Here is a 21439-nt window from a genome sequence, read left to right as displayed (position 1 = left end):
AATACAAAAAATGTTTTTTTTGTCATTAACATAAAATAAATCTCACGTACCCCCTGCAGTACTCCAACGTACCCCTAGGGGTCCGCGTACCCCCATTTGAGAACCACTGCTCTAAGGTACATTTAGAACAGATAAAAAATGTGCGATTAACTACGGACAATCATGCGATTAAATATTTTAATCGACTGACAGCCCTAATATATACTGTATATATATTACATGACATGTCACTTGGACGCTTTTATCCAAAGTACTGTGGACAATCTCCACAGGAGCACTTTGGGGTGAAGTGTCTCAGGGAAGGACATGCTGACTGCAGTGGGACTCAAACTTGCTACCCCCTGATTCGAAGTCCAGCACACTCTCCACTGAGCCACATATGTTTATGTGTTTATGTCACATCTAGTGACACTGGACTATGGGGTCCAGTGTCACTAGATGTGACATAAACATAAACGTTTGAGCCCGCTGAGTCAGGGAAGGTTTTTGCTTTCTGTTTCTCTGCTATTTTTTTATATTTACTATTTAGCAAATTTACTATAAGACATTGGTTTGTTTTTTTCATCAATTGTTATATCGTTTTGTATGCGTTTTGAACTGAAGAAGAATTTATTTTTACATGGGTTTCTGTGTGAAAGTAGAACAGTAGGGGAAAGAGGTTTGCTGTGCCTTGTTGTGAAATCACTGAAAACCACAGCGCTACGGCGTCAAGGTGTAGGGGTGTTCTCTCTCTATGGGAAATGATATGTTCCAGGGAAAGATACATTTGACCTCTGACCTACTGACTGAGTAGGTCAAATCATGCAGAAGAAAAACAACACAATGTTTGCTTCATTGGCTTTGCAACACTTTATTTACAATTCAGTGAGTATAAAAACTGCTGTCAGATATGTGTACAACACATCTTAAACTTACAAAGAATACATGTTTTTTAACAATTCATTAGAAAAAAATACAAAGTGAAAAGATGCAACAGATTCTTCTGTTTCTCATGCAGTTCTGTCTAACTCTGAGCGGCCCTCAGTGCTGCCACCTGCTGCTCATCAGGGCTCCTCCACACAGTAATGGGAGTATGGCGAGATCCACTTCACTGCACAGTCCCTGAAAACACACACACCTGTTATCAAAAAAGACACACACACAGCACTAAGAGACTGCTCTATCACTACAGCCATTGTCTTTAATTACCAAGTTATGCAGAGTGATCATTTGAATTTGAAGTTTCTTCTTTACTTCCACCTTTCCTTACTATTTCCCTTTTGCTTTCCTACCTTGGCAGAGGAGATTTGTCACATTTTTCATGGGCACACCTCACACACTCTGCTCTGCTTCTCATCCCACAAATGCATGTTCCTCACAAATGTAGCACTATTTTAAAGGTGAATAAATAGACTTTCCAACGGTATAAGATTGTTTGCCATAACAAATAAATCATCTACCAAACACAAATGTCCTTACTGTTTGTGTTAAGCTTATATTTCGGTACTTCCTGTTGCTTTGGCAGTGGATGCTGAGTGGTGAATGGGGAGCAACAGTGTTTGCTCTGAGGATGTTTGTACCTGTGATACTTGTGTCCTTTCCTCCTCTGGTACTCTGTTTCATCCACTGTCCACACGGCTCCCTTTCCTCCCTCCACGCGCACAAAACACTTGTGCAGGCTGAGGTTGTGCCGCACTGCATTCTGGGAGGAAAGGTCAATGTGATTTAGTAGATGGAAAACTTTTTCTTGTAGATTTTTAGTAGAACAATTAAGACCAACATTTCTTGTGATTTTCCTGTCGGTTTAACCATAATGCAATCTTCCTGTCACAAAGGAGTTAACGTGATTGCCAGCTTCCAAGTTCTAAATAGTGCATTTGTAATTATGATGACATGATCTAAAACAATTGAGAACTCTAATATATCTTGTTGGCTGAAGTAAATGAAAATGCGGTTTAATTTAGCCTCATTACCTTTTTACTGTTGCCTTGTTGAATGGATATAGATATGTTGCTATGAGAACACCACAGTCAAACTCACTTATTAAGAGATTTTTGGAGCCATTAATCGCTTTATGATTTATGAACAGCATTAGTTACGAACTATTATTTTTAGAACTGTTAAGATATTTATGTAAAGTAATACATATATATATATATAATGTTTTGTTTGCAGGCGCTCTCTATCACTCTGTGATTGTGTGACGTCAGCCTCCCCCTGTGGTGTTTGAGGCTTTAAATTGACGAGACACTTGTGTGTTTTTGGGTCAGATGGCGGAGGTTTCAGACCACATTATTAAGCGCAGCATTCTATAAAGTAGATCACATTATTTGGCATATTGTTTAAATTATTTTTGCCGCACTATTTAGCACATTCTTTTCACACATTATCTTTGACGATTGCCGGAGTTTATTGTTTAATAAATCATCATTTTTCGTGTGGAATTAAACTGCATCTCTGTGCGTGCTTTTTGGTAATGTGTGTCAGACACCGTCACCTGACTTCATGTGGCTTCAGAAAGTTTAAAACCCAGTATTAGCCACATCAGGTCATTATTAGTTGTAGAACTATCATCATATCAAAGATATGAGCAGGTCAAACATTAGTCTTTTGATGTATTATGTTCGCCAAATTTGAACGTGTTGCAATGTAAGTGATATTAACAAGTCTGAACAATTGTAAGGAGTGGACAAAACTGTGAAGTTGCATTTCAGTGTACATACATGATTTAGCAAGTGACATTTGCAGTTAGGCTCCACCCATCATAAATACTTCTGAGCAGAATGAATGTGTGTGTTCAAACCTTCCAGGTAGCAGTGTTGTGTCTGAAGTAGAAGAACATGGTCGTGAACCAGTTGTAAATCTCATTCAACGTGCACTGTTTGTCAGTAGACTCCAGGATGGACTGCACACAGACACAGTGAGAGAAACACACAATGACACTCAGTGAGAAGACTGTAATCCAATGTGTTGACAGATCAGAGACGGTGCAGTTGGTAGCAGACTACATCTGATTGTAACCGGAGGCACTCTGGCAAACACTACTAACAACCACTACATTGAAACACAGTCAATATTAAACTGTAACCAGAGGTGCTGTTTCTGTTTGATAATGTTAGTGTTATATGTCATGTTATAGTTTATTTTGTGTTAAACTTTCATCTGTGCAATTACAACTTCTTCAAATGTCATACTGTTAACATGCTTCGCATTATTGCTGTGCTGTTGTTAAAAAACACACACATTTCTTCACAAATAATGGAACATCTCACAGCACCTCCTGAGAGAGACTCACCCATCTTATCAAGTACGCATAGGTGTACGGAGGCCTGATGTTGTTGTATTTGTAGCATTCAATACTTGGAACCAAATCTGTACAACAAAAAATAATGATCATCAATTCATGTCAACAAGCACATGGGACTACAATCATGTGGTTATTCATCTGATCTTATAAGATAGTTTCCTGTCAAACCACAGAGTGTTAGTGGGAAACTATAGCACTGAACAGGTGGTGTTAAGAGCATGTCTGTTTCCTGTTTCATTTTGAACAGTGTTCGCCCCCTGTCTCACGTCTCTTTTTACTTCCTGTCTCTGTGTTCCCTCCTGTTTGATAACCTTTGTGTTTGCCTTCCCTACCCAGCTGGGTCTTGTCCTCGTGATTAGTCTTGCATGCTTTGTCAGTTCTGGTGGTCTGTTAGTTGTTGTCAGATCCTTGTATGTCATTTGTGGATTAGTGCATTGATTGCCTAGAGTTTGTTACTTTTATTTTGCCTGACGTTGTCCTACTCTATCGATTAAAGGTATTTTTTTTGTTGAACATTTGTACGTTCTGCATTTGGGTCCACCCTGCTCTGCTCCCAAGCCAGACAGAAGGATCTGACCAGAACATGGACCGAGCGGACGAGTTATTTGAGGAAGAACCTTTTGAGCTGTCCTACTCCCTTGTCTGCTGCTATGGGGAGTGGAGGATAGCCCCGACAACGAACTACAAAAGAGTAGCTTTAAGACTGGCATACCAGGGGCCTGTACTAGAAGCAGGATGTTCGGTTAGCGAGGTAACTTCAGGGTTAACTCTGAGTTTTCTGTCCTACGACGCTGCTTCACTTCTTACTGGGGTAGATCTCCATGAACACCAAACCTGCTCCGGAGCAGGTTATGTTCCAGATAAGAGATCAACTCAGTGAAAGCACCGCCTGCTGACCAATCAGAGCTCTGTGTGCTGAGGTTAAAGCTATCAAGTCATATTACAGATAACATATTATATTGCTTTTATCCTGGATTAAGTGTTTGAGTCATGGATGTTTAAAGTTTAACTAATTCATATTTGTCTAACATGATAGTTTACTCTTCTTTCATGAAGTATGACCGTCTGCTGTCAGTACGCTTCTTCATGTTTGTGATTGGTCAACTGTTGCTAACCCTGTCCCTTTCACATGAACACGCTCTGGACAGAGAAACCCTGGTTGACTTACCGAGTTGATAACCAGCGTCGTATCTCGTTTGTTAGGGTTAGTTAAGCCAGATAACTCAGAGATATCAGGGTCTGTTGGACTGACTTCGTCTACAGACCTCTGGAAGCTCAGACAAAGCTCTCTGGATTGTATGTTTTTTACCCGGCTGGATAAAGGATTTTGTTGAAACTGTTGCTTGCTCCGGACTGCTGGCCCTCAGTCAGCCCTGCTACCAGCCCGAGCCCCGGCTCAAGTTCCAGCCCCTGACACTGCTCAAGCTCCACCCCTCTGTGTTCCCTTTGGCGATCCGGGCCTAGAGTTTCCTTCCCCGACGCGGGGGCCACTATCCACCCTTTGGCCCCTGTATGTAAAGAATCTTGCTTTACAGAAATAAATGCAGAAACACAAATACAGTACACTGTTGAAACAAAACCTTTTAGTTTTCGAAACAACTAATCAGTGCAACGTGCATGCAAAGCACAAACAGTTACAGTTGTGGGAACCATAACATGTGATCACTACCAAATACAGTAAAGGAAAAAGAAAACCATGAGAAAATAATTAATATTTTTTTGTCCAAAAAAGCGGAAAGAACAATACCTAACCGAGCTGGGACTGGCCACAGCGACTAATCAGCATGACAGGCAATATATTTACTGGCTGAACACTGATGGAAGACACAACTCGTCCCTTACATGGATACTATGTTGTCACCTGAATAAATACATTGCTAACCACTCACCTGACTTGTTTCCCCTCTTTTGTCACATTCCCTGATCCGGTTTGTGACATCAGAGTCCTGCTCCCTGTGGCATGCACCACGCCCAAATAACTCCTCAATTGACTTCAATTCGTCCTCACATGTTGCTTCTATCTATGTTGCAAAAAAAATACTCACCTGCAGTCTTTATATAGTGCTTACATCCTGATTGATGAGTCAAGAAATAATCAGTTAGGCACATGGCACATGTATTTGCTAACACAATCGTAGCATTGGAACGAAATTACATGTATGTACAATTATTTAAACTCACACTCAAAGAGCAAAACCTGTGCTCAAATCTCCAAAACTCTAAACACATTTTCAGCTCTGAACCCAATTTGCAATTCAACCTGGCACTTTTTGCAAAACACTGCACACGGTTCTCTAAGTAAGACACATAAATCTGACATATTCACTTGTTTGCCGTTTTCAAAACACTGCCATTAGAAATGCTACACACATGAACCAATAAACAAATACACGTGCCAAATGACCATAAACACCAAACTGCTTTATTGTTGACTCAGCAATCAGGATGTAAGCACTTGAACAAGGCTCCACATAATACCTTTTTACAACAAACATGGATATATGGATAGCAGCAAGAGGGAGAGGGAGGATGAGAGAGAGGGAGGATGAGAGAGGGAGGATGAGAGAGAGGGAGGATGAGAGAGGGAGGAAGAGAGAGGGAGGATGAGAGAGAGGGAGGATGAGAGAGAGGGAGGATGAGAGAGGGAGGATGAGAGAGAGGGAGGATGAGAGAGGGAGGAAGAGGGAGGATGAGAGAGGGAGGATGAGGGAGAGGGAGGATGAGAGAGAGAGAGAGGGAGGATGAGAGAGGGAGGATGAGAGAGAGGGAGGATGAGAGAGGGAGGATGAGACAAAGGGAGGATGAGAGAGAGGGAGGATGAGAGAGAGGGAGGAAGAGAGAGGGAGGATGAGAGAGGGAGGAAGATAGAGGGAGGATGAGAGAGAGGGAGGATGAGAGAGGGAGGATGAGAGAGGGAGGATGAGGGAGAGGGAGGATGAGAGAGAGGGAGGATGAACGGATGTCAGGTTGGAGCTTAGTGAGCCTCCTCTGCAGGCAGTGGAGAGGCCTGTGATGATGCCCCTGGTTAGGGTCCAGAGCTGAATCAACAGGCGATGATGACCCTGGTTAGGGTCCAGAGCTGAATCAACAGGCACTTCCTCCCTGCATGTCTAGCCAGGGGAAATGTTGCCTGTGATGTTGATGATGTGGCCAGAGCCAGCTACGTGGTCAAATGCAGCCTAAGTATTTTTCTTTCCTCTGCTAAATATTTGTTCCTTAAAGTTTTATTTTCCCTTTACTGTATTTGATAGTGTGCACATGTTTTATACCCTTAACTGTCACTGTATGTGCTGTGTGTATGTTGCGCTGATGGACTGTGTAGAAAAATTAAAGTTTTGTTTCAACAGAATATTTGTGTTTCTGCACTTACTTAGCGCAGAATTCTCTACATACAGAACGCCATAAGAGACGAGTGTGCTTTAGATTGAGCACAGCGTTGTGTATTTGGGTGGACAAAGAAGCTGGAACTCTAAATGAGGTGTGTGCCATGTGGTGCAAAAGTTTGGTTTTGGTGAGTGTTTATGTAGTTTTAGGTGCAGTAAGTCATTCTGCAGGATATAAGAGGTGTTCTGTACTTTGGCTGTGTGATTTTGTGAATTGTTTTAAGGGTTTTGAGAAAATGAGCCATGTTTACGTGTGTTAGCAAAATAAACTGTATTACACTTCCATAGAAAACTTACCTGGCAGCAGGTGGGCAGAGGCAGGAGCTCTGGGGCCGTGCTGCCCCCCCCTCCCCTCTGGATGTTTGATGCTCCACTGTTGCACTCTGTCTCCCTCTGTGCCCGGGGGCTGGGGCAGGAACAGACGCAGGCTGTACGGCCATTGAGACGCTGCCTTCAGTAGTGTGCATGGATGGAGGAGGATATGAAAACACTTTCATTCATCTGCTTTCTTTCCGGGTAGAAAATCAGTCACTAAGAATCTTGGCTAATTATAAAGTTTTGAATGAATTCTTCAAGCTACACTTAGCTAAATTCTAGTAAAGCACACAAATCTAGAAGAAACAATACATACTTTGAACCAACATACCAAATCAGTGTGTTTGTGTTCAGAGAGGTGTAGATGAAGTTGCATTGCAATGAGCTTCTGTTTTTCCAGGATGAGCTGGAAAAGAGAAAGCCTATGGTTAAATATACATCACATTAAATAAGTGATTTTACAACATGACACACACAGTGTTTGTAAGTCCTCTTTCAACATTTGTAAGAATGCTGGCAGGTGACAAGTGTGGATCAGTGCTTTAGTGCGCTGATCTTCGTAGCGGGGGGCACCGGTTCAAATCCCGCTGCAGTCAGCATTTCTCTGTCTTTTGGCAAGACACTTCACCCCACCTCAACCTTGTGTTCCTGGTAGGGTCTCCCATGGCAAATTGGTCTCAGGCAAGGGGCCAGACTAAGATTGGTTCAAAAGACCTCTTGAAAGAACAACAAAGAAGTGAGGATACCCGGCCCGGTGGAAGCCCGGGGTCCCCTTCTGGAGCCAGGCCCAGATGGAGGACTCGTCAGCGAGCGTCTGGTGGCCAGGCTTGCCACGGAGCCCGGCCGGGCACAGCCCGAAAAGGCAACGTGGGCAACACCTCCGCTTCTCCGTCCCGCGGGCCCACCACCTACGGGAAACAGCGATGGGGTCGGGTGCGCTGCCAGAAGGGTGGCAGTGAAAGCAGAGGGTCTCGACGGACCAGACCCGGGCGACAGAAGCTGGCTTTGGGGATGTGGAACGTCACCTCTCTGGGGGGGAAGGAGCCGGAGCTTGTGCGGGAGGTGGAGCGTTACCAGCTGGATCTGGTTGGGCTCACCTCTACGCACAGCGTCGGCTCTGGAACCTTACTTCTGGATAGGGGTTGGACTCTATTCTTCTCCGGAGTTGCTCAAGGTGTGAGGTGCCGGGCGGGTGTGGGGATACTCACAAATCCCCGGTTGGGTGCTTCGTTGTTGGAGTTTACCCCAGTGGACGAGAGGGTCGCCTCCCTACGCCTGCGGGTTATGGGGGGGAAAACTCTGACTGTTGTATGTGCTTATACACCAAACAGCAGTTCAGAGTATACAGCCTTCTTGGAGACCCTGGAAAGAGTCCTGTATGGGGTTCCTGAAGGGGACTCTTTAATCTTGCTGGGAGACTTCCACGCACATGTGGGCAATGATGGAGACACTTGGAGGGGCGTGATTGGGAGGAACGGCCCCCCTGATCTGAACCGGAGTGGTGGTTTGTTACTGGACTTCTGTGCTAGTCATGGATTGGCCATAACAAACACCATGTTCGAACATAAGGATGCTCATAAGTGTACGTGATACCAGAGCACCCTAGGCAGAAGGTCCATGATCGATTTCGTTATCGTATCATCGGACCTGAGGCCGTATGTTTTGGACACTCGGGTAAAGAGAGGGGCGGAGTTGTCAACTGATCACCATCTGGTGGTGAATTGGGTCGAGTGGCGGGGGAAGCCTCTGGATAGACCTGGTAAGCCCAAACGTGTAGTTCGGGTGAACTGGGAACGTCTGTAGGAGGCCCAAGTTCAGGAGGCCTTCAACTCACACCTCCGGCGGAGCTTTTCGGGCATTCCTGTGGAGGTTGGGGACATTGAACCAGAGTGGTCGGTGTTCAAAGCCTCTATTGCCGAAGCCGCGGCGGGGAGCTGTGGTCTCAAGGTTTTAGGTGCCTCAAGGGGCGGTAACCCTCGAATCTCCTGGTGGACACCGGTGGTCAGGGAAGCCGTCCGACTGAAGAAGGAGGCCTTCAGGGAGTTGTTATCCCGGGGGACTCCCGAGGCAGTTGCAAGGTACCGACAGGCCCGAAGAGCAGCAGCCTCAGCCGTGGCCGAGGCAAAGCAGCGGGTGTGGGAGAAGTTCGGAGAAGACATGGAAAAGGACTTTCGGGCGGCACCAAAGTTGTTCTGGAAAACTGTCCGACACCTCAGGAGGGGGAAGCTGGGAACCATCCAAGCTGTGTACAGTAAGGATGGGACGTTGTTGACCTCAACTGATGGAGTGTTAGGGCGTTCAGCACTCACTGAATCGGTTCGCAACCGAGTGTGAAGCGGCTGGGATGAGGATCAGCACCTCCAAATCTGAGGCCATGGTTCTCAGCAGGAAACCGATGGACTGTCCACTCCAAGTAGGGAATGAGTCCTTACCCCAAGTGAAGGAGTTCAAGTATCTCGGGGTCTTGTTCTCGAGTGAGGGAACAATGGAGCGTGAGATGGGCCGGAGAATCGGAGCAGCGGGAGCAACACATCCTCACTCCCAGGTCGGCCTATGTTGACGTTATGTCAAGTCCTGTGTCGGCTTTTTTCAACGCAAGGGGGGCGGGGCCTTAGCGTCCATTTTCAATGCAAGAGAGGGGCCCTTAGCGTCCATTTTCAGCTTTCCGGGATGTCCATATGCTTCTATGGACGCTCATGGAAGCACGGCATTCGTTTGTGTCGGCTGCCCTTAAAGGCAATGTGAGCATCCATTCTCATTGGATAACGGAGAATTGTACACCCGGAAGTAAGTATTCCCCTTACTGTCGATTGATTTTACAGTGATATCTGCACTACTCATCGACTAAAAAATACCAGATTATCCTTGTTAATTACACAACATTGATTGGTTTAAATTGTGTGCAATGCTTTTGTATTTTTCCCCTTTGATTCGGAGAAACAAATATGTTTTCGGAGTAAAGGAGGGCAGAAGACACTACACTACCCAGAATCCCCAGCTATCGTTTGGACTACACCATGTGCTCTGTTTGACGTCACGTGATCTTCAAATTTCTCCCTGCAGAAAAAAAAAACATGGCCGAACTTCGTTTTATTCTCGGTGGAAAATGCCTATTTTAAAGTTAGTTTGGCCATTAAAATGCGTTTTGATGTCATTTGATGCGAGAAATATGAGTTGTTATTTCAGATTATGTGTGCAGTGGATGTACATGATCTTTAGTTTGCTAGTTATTACGAAGATTACTTCAGGAAATTGCGTCCATAACGTTTTCATTGTTACCAAGGTGGTTGCTAGGGACGCTGCTATCGATATTATTTCTGTTATGTTGTGTAACTGTTTAATGGTGTTATCTTTATTGCTACCCCCTTCCCCGTCAATGTATAGTGTTGGTCCACAGCGCAAACATATTAGTTTAACAAAATCCGCATCTAAAGATAGCCTACGTTATTTTCCCCTGTGCAATTCCAGTCTCACATCTCACATCACATCGTCATTAACAAATACCGGAAACAGACCGAAAACATTTAAAAAAAAAAAAAATACTTTATTCCGAGTGTGCTTGCTTTTCTCTTTGAAAGTCATCACATAACGGCATTGTAATACACGGTTCGGCTGCATTAAATATTACATATCTGCCGTAGTTCTGTATTTATAGAGCCCTGATGAGAAGACTTCTAGACAAACATGAGGAACTGAAAACGTGACGTGGGTCATAAATATATCAGCAATTAAACAACATCTTACATTTCTTTTCACACAATACGTCTCCTTGCAGTATCAACACTAATTCGGCTGACTTTTATATTTGATCCAATTCGTAGATAGGCTGTATTTACACCATAAAGGTGCACAGCTGATATAAAGGGACACCTAGTGGTTAAAGCATGTTATTGAATTTCATTATTTTTATTATTAGATATTAATAGGATCCCTATAAAGTATATTCATTACTCGTTATTATCTACTAATAGTTAATTAAAGACTGTATATAATGACAATTTTGCACATCCCTTTCAAGATTTCAAGATTTTCTAAGGTTTATTGACATATCATATAGGCCCACACAACTATGGTGTAGTTATGCATTGAATTAAAAACTTGGGTCGCAGGTTCCTCAATAGTGCATTACAAGACATCTATCAATATTTGTGCATACCTCCAGCAATGTTAACTATGTTGAAGCACTTATTTTAACTGATATTATATATAATGTATTATACTCTTATAAAATGTATGTAGATATTTCATCTCCGGCCTTGTCAGGTATTGAACAATCAATAAATAAAGAACACAGAATTGTTGAATATAAAACACAGAATTTGTGTGATTATACTAAATGATTTACAAATAAACACCACTGCATATTTAACTGTTACACATGCTGATGTAACGCAAATGTTCCAACTTGGGATCAATAAAGTATATCTTATCTTAAGCTGATCGATGGCTACTGCCATATTTGCAAAATGTGCCTCTGAACCTTGACAAGTGCATGTTTCAGGCTTATCAATTAATGTAATGTAATGTTATCAATTAACAACAGGGGTCACAAACATAAGACCAGCTGTTAAATAAAGCTCTTCTGACCTTAGCTGGCATGTGTGTGTATATATTAATGCTGCCCATTATGGGCACAAGCAATTTTCACCCGTTTATTAATTATATGTTTTAAATGTGAGTGTTTCCTACCCCCTAAACCTCCAGGGATGTACACAGTTTAATACTGGCAACTTCTTATTATGGGAAATACGAAAACGTCTTTTAAAACTACAACTCCCAGTATAGACGTGCCATAGATAGAGAACATGTTGCGAAACAGAATAGCCAGCATGTGTAGTTCTGGGGATGGGGTGGGGGAGGGGGGGGACGCGGTGGTCCCGTTCAAATCCAGTGTTGGACAGTCTGCCGTTCGAGGCTCGGCGTAACCCTCGGAGCACACTCTCCAATCACAGAGCTTGAGGACTATCACTGGGTTTGTCAAACAGAGCACATGGTGTAGTCCAAACGATAGCTGGGGATTCTGGGTAGTGTAGTGTCTTCTGCCATCCTTTACTCCGAAAAAATATTTGTTTCTCCGAATCGAAGGGGAAAAATACAAAAGCATTGCACACAATTTAAACCAATCAATGTTGTGTAATTAACAAGGATAATCTGGTGTTTTTTAGTCGATGAGTAGTGCAGATAACACTGTAAAATCAATCGACAGTAAGGGGAATACTTACTTCCGGGTGTACAATTCTCCGTTATCCAATGAGAATGGACGCTCACATTGCCTTTAAGGGCAGCCGACACAAACGAATGCCGTGCTTCCATGAGCGTCCATAGAAGCATATGGACATCCCGGAAAGCTGAAAATGGACGCTAAGGGCCCCCCCCCTTGCGTTGAAAATGGACGCTAAGGCCCCCCCCCTTACGTTGGAAAAAGCCGACACAGGACTTGACATAACGTCAACATAGGCCGACCTGGGAGTGAGGATGTGTTGGCGGGAGCGGTACTGCAGTCGCTTTACCGCACCGTTGTGACGAAAAGGGAGCTGAGCCAGAAGGCAAAGCTCTCTGTCTACCGGGCCATTTTCGTTCCTACCCTCACCTATGGTCATGAAGGATGCGTCATGACCGAAAGAACGAGATCGCGGATACAAGCGGTCGAGATGGGTTTTCTCTGCAGGGTGGCTGGTGTCTCCCTTAGGGATAAGGTGAGAAGTTCGGTCATCCGGGAGGGACTCGGAGTTGAGCCGCTCCTCCTTCGCGTCGAAAGGAGCCAGTTGAGGTGGTTCGGGCACCTAGTTAGGATGCCACTTGGGCACCTCCCTAGGGAGGTGTTCCAGGCACGTCCAGCTGGGAAGAGACCAATGGGTAGACCTAGGACCAGGTGGAGGGATTATATCTCTTCGCTGGCCTGGGAGCGCCTTGGGATCCCCCAGTCAGAGCTGGTTGATGTGGCCAGGGAAAGGAAAGTTTGGGGCTCTGCTGGAACTGCTACCCCCGCGACCCGACCACGGATAAGCGGGAGAAGATGGATGGATGGACTTCACCCCACATCATTGAATGTATAATAAGGATAACATTGGGAGGGATGAATCCTTCTTTAATGGTCACTGTTACAGCCGCTGCTACCTTGTGCCTTTAACTCTGTGGGTGTGTGTATGCAAATGAGCTGTGCCGTTCCTATGCCGTCAGTGGCCGTCTCGACCTCGCAACATCCGCGGGGATTGGACAGACGTCACCCAAGCCCTGCCCGCTTCTGCCACGTCATCCGGGGGAGGAGTATAAAGGCTGGGCACGGATACCATTCGGGAGGCTCTGTATTGTGTGACAGATGCCTCAAAACTCTCATTGTGACAAAGCCAGTTTCTGTGATTCCTAAGACTGCTTTGCAGTGTGTATTTTGTGATTCATTAGACTGCTTAGCAGTGTATTCTGTAGGGTTCTGTGCGAGCACACTGATTAGCAGTGTGTCCTAGTATTCTGTGTCTAGTATAGGGTTTTGTGTGTGTGTTGCGTAGATCCAGGTTGCTTAGCTCCTGTAGAACCGCATTTAGGATATTTACATTGTGAAACAGCTTAGACCCAGGTTAGCTTAGCGCCTGTAGATCAGCATTTGTGAACGTATTGCTTAGACCCCGGTGATTAGTACCGGTTGATCAGCAACAGCTGCGTTCTCACACAGCCTCGTTTTGATTATTGTTTTGTTCCACTTTAGAAGTGAGGTACTTTCTTTTCCTTTTGTATACCCTGGTGCTACTCTCTTTTGGGGTGCTCCTTTTGTTAACCAGTAACAGTTTGGCCTTTTGTTGGTGTCAAACTGTTTGTGTACATTATTCTGTTCAAAGTTTTGGTAACAAGTAAACCACCGGTAACAATTACCAATTCCAAACTGGTCGTGTCGTTTCCCTTTGTACCCCTAGCCAAGAGGGAACGTAACAGTCACACATGCAGAGCACACACATGTGTTCTCTGCTTTTAACCCATCCTAGCCCCAGGAGTCTAGCACTAGGGGCAGTGGGCTAGTGTACAGCGCCCGGAGAGCAATGGGAGTGGGGGTGTTCGGTGCCTTGCTCAAGGGCACCACGGCAGGGCAGGAGGTGAACTGGGACCTCTCCAAGTAGCAGTCCACACTCCATATTTAGGTCTGGTCGGGACTTGAACCGGCAACCCTACAGCTCACAGCCCAAGCCCCTACTGACTGAGCCACTGCCGGACCCTATGTAAGTGGCTTTGGATAAAAGTGGCTAATACGTGACATGTAATGTGTATGACAAACATTAGAGCTGTGTTTGTCCTGTAGCGGACTCTCAGTTATAGCCTAAAGAGACAACGCTCCTTTTATTTGGTTTTCATGTGTCATTAGGATAAAAGCTTTATAGAAACACACACAAAATATATAGAGGAAATATTCCAACATCCATAATAGCTTCAACACACTTTGGTTATCATCAATGAGGCATACAATCAGTTTTCTGAAACATTTAGAGTAGATCAGTAATACTCAATATCAATTTAATTTCCTAGGATATTAATGTATATCTGTGTCGTTTCAGACCTTCTAGGCTTGTCTAGTTCCCACCTGGCTCTCAATGCACTGGACGACGTCTTGCTGGAGCTTCCACTGAGCGATGCTCCTGTCACCAGGACTATGTTCAGAGTGGAGGTGCCTGGAATACCAAACAGGACAGAGCTTACCTTCCAGCTTATTTGGGAATCAAACAGATATTGGGATGATGTTCTTTCCTCCATTGATTTGTGTATCTAGCCCCAACACACATCAACTCAATTACCAAATGATGAACAAGAGCAAGTGCCATTACAAACTTAATGTGCTTCAAAACAACACAACATGAGGGCATGGTACTGCCTGACAGATGTATTGTACTCTGGGTAAGATGGAATAACATATGTGCTGAACAAATATTTTAAAGAGGCAAACATTGTTTGATATTGCTAGGTTATTTTCACATTACATTACTAATATCAACTGAAGAGGATATGTACCTCCTGATCATTTTCCAAAAATACCATACCAATTCAAAGACAAGTGTGCTGTTACTGTAGGATTCAGCAGTCTACTTACTTTAAGAAAGAGGGGAAATCCTCAGACAGCACATCACAGCCGGGCCAGCGGCAGAGCCCCCCCACAGACAGAGCAGTGGTCCTGCCTGAGATGCTGGTGTGAACACAAATATCTCAGTGATACCATTTCTGAACCAATGAAATAACGGCAGCGCTTTCAGGCTGAAAGTGCAGTACAAGGAAAGACACCATTCGGTGGACATTTGAGAAAGTCACCCATCATGAATCCTGGCCTCCATGGAGTTCTGAACATGAACATCTCTCCTCACTGGGAGGAAGTGATGATTCTGCCTGGGAGAGGAAGAGCCCATGTGTGATGAGGAAGACTGGGGAAGAGAGTCTGCATCCACCTCTTCCTTGCAAATGAAGACGACTGCATTATTTTCTGGATGTACAAAAATATAGTATTGATGTAGGCATTTGATCTAAATTGTACATGAATAGCATCAAGCTCTACTGTACGTTGCAAGAAAGAATGTCTCATGTCCAGTTGCATAATTTGTATAAAGGCTAATTGTTTGTGCATACTGAAATAAATACTGAATACAACAATAGCGTAGCTAAAAAAAACGTTAGCACACTTGAATGAAGGGTTGTATCAGATGAATATGTTGCTGTTGTGGTGCTCAGGACTCGGAGGATTGTGCGTACCGTGGGGTTGACTGGAAGCGGTTTGGGAAACCTGGCGCAGCACTGATGGCCTCTGCTGTTTCTGCCTTATGTCTTCCATACTGCTCCAAGACTGGGAGAAAAAACACCAATATGATGTGGATGATGTGACAGATAAAACAACATGTAGTCATTTTTAACCATTACAAGCTCTACTAACTTTAACTTGACTAATTTCAGCCTGATGAATACCTCCTGAGGGTCAGGAACGGGGGCGTTCCTAATAATGCATACTAAATCAAAAAACAAATTTTAAAGGTTCAATACCAGTTGTAATATTAATGATGTTTGCAGAAATATAATTTTCTACAAAGAACAAACATTTTAAGACTCTCCCGTATTATTTAGTCCACTTCAAAAAAACGTTATCATTTATTCATTCAACAGTTTTAGTTTTTTGTAAACTAATAATAATAGCTTGGATTTATATAGCGCCTTTCATGGGACCCAAGGACCCAACAGTCAGGTTGAAGGCCTTGGCAAACAGATGGGACTTGAGGGCACTTTTGAAGGCGTCAAGCGTGGGGATGTTGCAGATCTCCGCAGGGAGAGCATTCCAGAGGGTGGGGGCTGCCACACTGAAGGCTCTATCCCCGAAGGATCGCAGGTTGGTGCGGGGGGCGATAAGCAAGCCGGAGTCTGAATACCGCAGGTTCCGGGGTGGGGCATGTGGGCGGAGGAGGTCCGATAAGTAGTGGGCATGGAGGGACTTGTAGGTGAGGAGGAGGATTTTGTAAGTTATGCGGGACTTGACCGGCAGCCAGTGGAGGTGGATGAGGGTGGGAGTGATGTGCTGCCATGGCTTTGTATGTGTGAGTACCCTAGCAGCACAGTTTTGAACATACTGGAGCCTGACCAGGGTTTTGTTGGGGACCCCAAACAGGAGACCATTGCAGTAGTCCAAGCGGGAGGTGACGAAAGCATGGACTAGGGTTTCTGCAACCGACTCCGAGAGTGACGGGCGGAGTCTGGCAATGTTCCTTAGATGGACAAAGACAGATTTGGTCACAGACTTGACGTGGGAGTGGAAGGAAGGGTGGAGTCAAAGATGACACCCAGGTTGCAGACTTCAGGAGATGGGGAAATGGAGCAGCCGTCAACCTCAAGGATGAAGTCACCAACCTTCTGGAGCAGCGCCTTGGGGGCCACAACCATTAGCTCTGTTTTCCTGCTGTTGAGTTGCCCGCTAGCGAGTTGCCCTGTGAAAAGTCAAGCTCTCTCCTAATGATTGTATAATACAGTGTATTACTATAGTTACCTCTAACAGGACGCTCACACCAGGGTATGATTCTCTGGCGACATAGACCGCAAAACAACTGTATCCAAGCGGACACCAGGCAAACAATTACATTGACGTCGGACCGCCGGGAATGTTTTCTTCCCCCCCTATTTGTGGTGCCCCCCATGGATGGATGCACCTTTAGCATTTGCCTATACTGCCTATGCCACGGGCTGGTCCTGGCTGTAGTGAAGCGCTGCAAGTCTTTGACAATAAACTTGTCATGTGACACTCCCATGTCTGTTTCTGTGTTATTCTCCCCCCATTGGACATGGGAGGCTGCACTTAGTACAGAGCATAGACATAAACATAGATATTGAGGGACAACAGTGTAACGCTAACCTTGCTGACAGCAGTCAAACACCTCCTTTACATGCATGTTTTTCCTTGTCAGCTTTGACTGTGGGGATCACATACTGAATCAGAGCATTGAGAGATGAGGCTCAGCATTTAAAATGCTTTGAATGCCTCTATCGCACAAGCAGTGTGCTCATCACCATCCGTCGCTTAACAAGTAAACAGATGGTTTAGGAGATTATCGAAACGTAGGTACTGACCAATTAGGTACAAGTACTAATTTACTATCAGTTCTCGATACCTATCCCTAGTCAGGTGGACAAATTAGTAATTTGTTACACTCAATACTTATTAATTCAAGAGGGATTTTAAAAAAGTGGTTCACATTGATAATTCATTTGAGAGCATGTGTACCGTCTGTAAAAGGTGAAGCATGTAATCAGTGGTGGGCGGCCCATAGGGGTGCCAGGGGCGCCGCCCCGCCTCTTCCAAAATTCTAGATTGTCATTAAAAAATATTTAAATGTTAATAATTGTGTACATTTATTTTGTAATGAACAAGGTACATATTATATAGTTGGTGTCAGTTGAATGTATAATCTGCGATAAAATATAGATAAAATGGTTTTACGATGTCTAAAGTTACTAGGGTTGCCAACTTCCAGAAATGGAGAAACGGGACACATTTAACATTTAATATTTGAAAAATGGTATTAGGTAATGCAAAGTATACATTACATTACATTACATTGCATTTAGCTGACGCTTTTATCCAAAGCGACTTACAATAAGTACATTCGACCAGGAAGACACAACCTTGAAGAAAACAGAATCATATAAGTACATCAGGTTTCATAGAGCCAAACATTTCAAGTGCTACTCAACTGGCTTTAGGTAAGCCAGTCCTTTATTAGTATAAAAGTGCTTCGTTAATAGTTCTAACGCTCGAAGTGGAGTCGAAAGAGATGAGTTTTCAGTTTGCGCCGGAAGATGTGCAAGCTATCTGCCGTCCTGATGCCAATAGGGAGCTCATTCCACCATCTTGGAGCCATGACAGCAAACCCACGTGTTTTCGCCGATGGGAACTTGGGTCCCCCTCGCAGCGAGGGCGCAACGAGTCGTTTGGCTGATGCAGAGCGTAGTGCACACGCTGGGGTGTACGGTTTAACCATGTCCTGGATGTAGGAAGGGCCAGATCCATTCGCAGCATGGTAAGCAAGTACCAGTGTCTTGAAGTGGATTCTAGCAGTTACCGGAAGCCAGTGAAGGGAGCGGAGGAGCGGAGTGGTGTGGGAGAATTTAGGAAGGTTGAAGACCAGACGAGCCGCTGCATTCTGGATGAGCTGCAGAGGTCGGATGGCACATGCAGGTAGACCAGCCAGGAGGGAGTTGCAGTAGTCTAGGCGTGAGATGACGAGAGCCTGGACCAGAACCTGAGTCGCTTTCTGAGTCAGCTGGGGACGTATCATCCTGATGTTGTAAAGCGTGTATCTGCAGCAACGGGTTGTAGCAGCGATGTTTGCAGTGAAGGACAGGTTGTTAGCTAGGGTCACACCCAGATTCCTTGCAGTCTGAGTCGGGGAAACAACTGAGGTACCGATGTTGATGTCAAGAGTGGGACAATCTTTTCCCGGGAGGAAGAGCAGCTCAGTCTTGTCAAGGTTGAGCTTGAGGTGGTGAGCAGACATCCACTGAGAGATGTCAGCTAGACAAGCAGAGATGCGTGCAACGACCTGGGTCTCTGAGCGGGGAAAGGACAGAATTAATTGGGTGTCATCAGCGTAGCAGTAGTAAGAAAAACCATGCGGGCTAATGACTGATCCGAGCGAGTTTGTGTACAGGGAGAAGAGGAGGGGACCAAGAACAGAGCCCTGAGGGACCCCCGTAGTTAATTGACAAGGGTCGGACTCAGACCCTCTCCAAGTCACCCTGTAGGTACGGTCTTTCAGGTATGAGGTGAGGAGGGAAAGTGCAGAGCCTGAAACTCCAAGTTTTTGGAGAGTGCGAAGGAGGATCTGATGATTCACCGTGTCGAATGCAGCAGATACATGATGTGAACATGCACGGTACATCATTATTAGACTTAATGTTATCCTTCAACCAACCATTTTCCCATCAATCAGCTGACTGACTCTCACACACACACACACGGGCTGCATCCACCTCCTCACCTGCTGCGACCTCGGTGGGAGGAGGACACAGCTCTTTTAGAATATCCCGAACAGTTTTGGGGCCAAGCACATTGGCTGTTATCATCTCAGCCTTTGTTCTTCCACATTGCATTTTCTTTGCAGTGTTCGAATCACTAAACATGGCACTTGCCAGCTTATTACTGCAGTCCATGCTGTTATAACTCAAACCATGCTTAACTGTGTGATACACTGGTGTTACCTCACATGCAGCAACTTTGTCTTGTTCTGCAGTTGAACTGCCGAAGAATTTAGTTATATTTGATGCACCTTTATTTTGTGTTGCTCGCTTGTGCATTTCTGTGCCAGCATGCTGTTTCAGGTCGTTTTCTCCACCGTGACCTATTGAAAACTCCCTCCGACACAAGGTGCAGAAGACCCGAGACAGATCTCCACTTTACCCAACTGTGTTTTTCTTCCCACTGTTTGTTGTAAGACACAAGTCTTTTCTTTTTAGAAGGGCCAGGGCCCAGAACCACATCCTCTCTCTCTTCTCCTCTTTCATTATCACCTCCTGAACAGGCTGACATGCCACACAAACAATGATGCCGCGCCCGCGGCCCACCGGAGAAGATCTCACACACACACAAACACACACACACACACACATACCATGTATACATCACTTCAGGGGACATTACATTGACTTACATGCATTTCCTGGAGATTATCCTAACCTTAACCATAACCAACACATGCCTAACCCTAACCCTTACCCTTACCCTAACCCTAATCCTAAACCTAACCAAGTCTTCACCTTAAAATGAATGATCCCCCTCATGGGGACCTCCAATTTGTCCCCATAAGGGAAGCCATTCCCCACACGTGACTATGTAAACAGATGTAGGTCCCCACAAGTATAGTAATGCTAGACCACACACACACACACACACACACACACACACACACACACACACACACACACACACACACACACACACACACACACACGTGCAAGCATTGTGCCTGCCCTGTCAACTGAGCGGTCCTAGCGCCCTTCGCATACAGCACACAAACACACAGCCTAGACCTATGAGCCAGACCTATGAGCCAGACACACTGCATTGCGCGCAAACAGAAAAATATATTTTATTTTTCCCTTTACACGGGAGTCCGGGACAAACCCGTACGGGACACGCCCCTTTTGGCTCAAATACGGGGCGTCCCGGCTAATAGAGAACCGCAGTGACGCGTCCTAAAACCCGGAAGTAAACTTCTTCCGGTTCCTTCGTCAAAAACGCAATGCAATTTCTCCATAGGATTTTGGAAAATAGCTCGAAATAAGGTCTGTGGTTGACACACATTTAAGAGAGGGATCACGTCTTGTTCAGCCAGATAATCTCCACATGTCAATCCTACTTTTATAATTTTTGAATCATAAATCTAGTCGCCAGAAGCAAAATGCTAACGTTATGCTATAAACGAACTACAAGCTAGTACAGCAGCAGGGTCGCACGACTTCAACGTCACGCCAACCAGGGCTCGACATTAAGGACTGCCCGATCTTTCACACACAGTGACATCACGAGCTACCCACAATGCAACACCCACCATATATATATATATATAAATACGCCATTTTCCTGGAGGTGCTAATATCCTGGAAGTGCAAATATAAACAGCTAGCTAACTAGCCAGGCAGAGCGCACTAGGTTTTTTTTCTGAATTAACGACCGAAGAAATCGCTGCATGTCTTCGGATTACATCTCTGGACTTGAGGGGTGTGCTCTAGGTCGTTACCAGCGTAAACTAGAGCTGTGTGGGTTGTCGGATTGCCCTTACAGACTGCGTCGATTTTGGCTGCATCTACGTCTAATTTCTGGAAACACCAGGTGAATACCCCACTTGTCACAATAATATTATCATGCCATTGCATATATGTGGTATTTTAGAGTTGACTAGATATTGATTAAGGCAATAGACTATGATATTCAGTACAGGAAGCTTAGCAA

At 44.9% G+C, this 21439-nt stretch overlaps 1 protein-coding gene across 4 annotated transcripts in view; it reads right to left on the bottom strand.

The window, feature by feature from the left end:
• Window positions 1-841: 841 nt before the first annotated feature.
• Window positions 842-21439, bottom strand: part of foxp3b (forkhead box P3b) — a 47819-nt gene continuing 27221 nt past the window's right edge. The window contains exons 4-13 of one of the 4 annotated variants that reach the window (XM_034199956.1): window positions 15706-15796; window positions 15271-15439; window positions 15056-15148; window positions 14552-14639; window positions 7316-7390; window positions 6967-7120; window positions 3275-3351; window positions 2783-2884; window positions 1560-1681; window positions 842-1101 (exon numbers count right to left, since the gene is read on the bottom strand). In XM_034199956.1, coding sequence (XP_034055847.1) covers window positions 1044-1101; window positions 1560-1681; window positions 2783-2884; window positions 3275-3351; window positions 6967-7120; window positions 7316-7390; window positions 14552-14639; window positions 15056-15148; window positions 15271-15439; window positions 15706-15784 — 1017 coding nt within the window. In that variant the 5' untranslated portion in view covers window positions 15785-15796 and the 3' untranslated portion in view covers window positions 842-1043. The remainder of the gene's footprint in view (window positions 1102-1559; window positions 1682-2782; window positions 2885-3274; window positions 3352-6966; window positions 7121-7315; window positions 7391-14551; window positions 14640-15055; window positions 15149-15270; window positions 15440-15705; window positions 15797-21439) is intronic. The other 3 variants (XM_034199957.1, XM_034199958.1, XM_034199959.1) reach the window with 3 other exon arrangements.

Source organism: Gymnodraco acuticeps, unplaced genomic scaffold, assembly GCF_902827175.1.
Source record: "Gymnodraco acuticeps unplaced genomic scaffold, fGymAcu1.1, whole genome shotgun sequence".
NCBI classification, from domain to species: Eukaryota; Metazoa; Chordata; class Actinopteri; order Perciformes; family Bathydraconidae; genus Gymnodraco; species Gymnodraco acuticeps.
The sequence above is the reverse complement of the archived record's forward strand: the minus strand, read 5'-3'. Positions and strand labels throughout refer to the sequence as shown.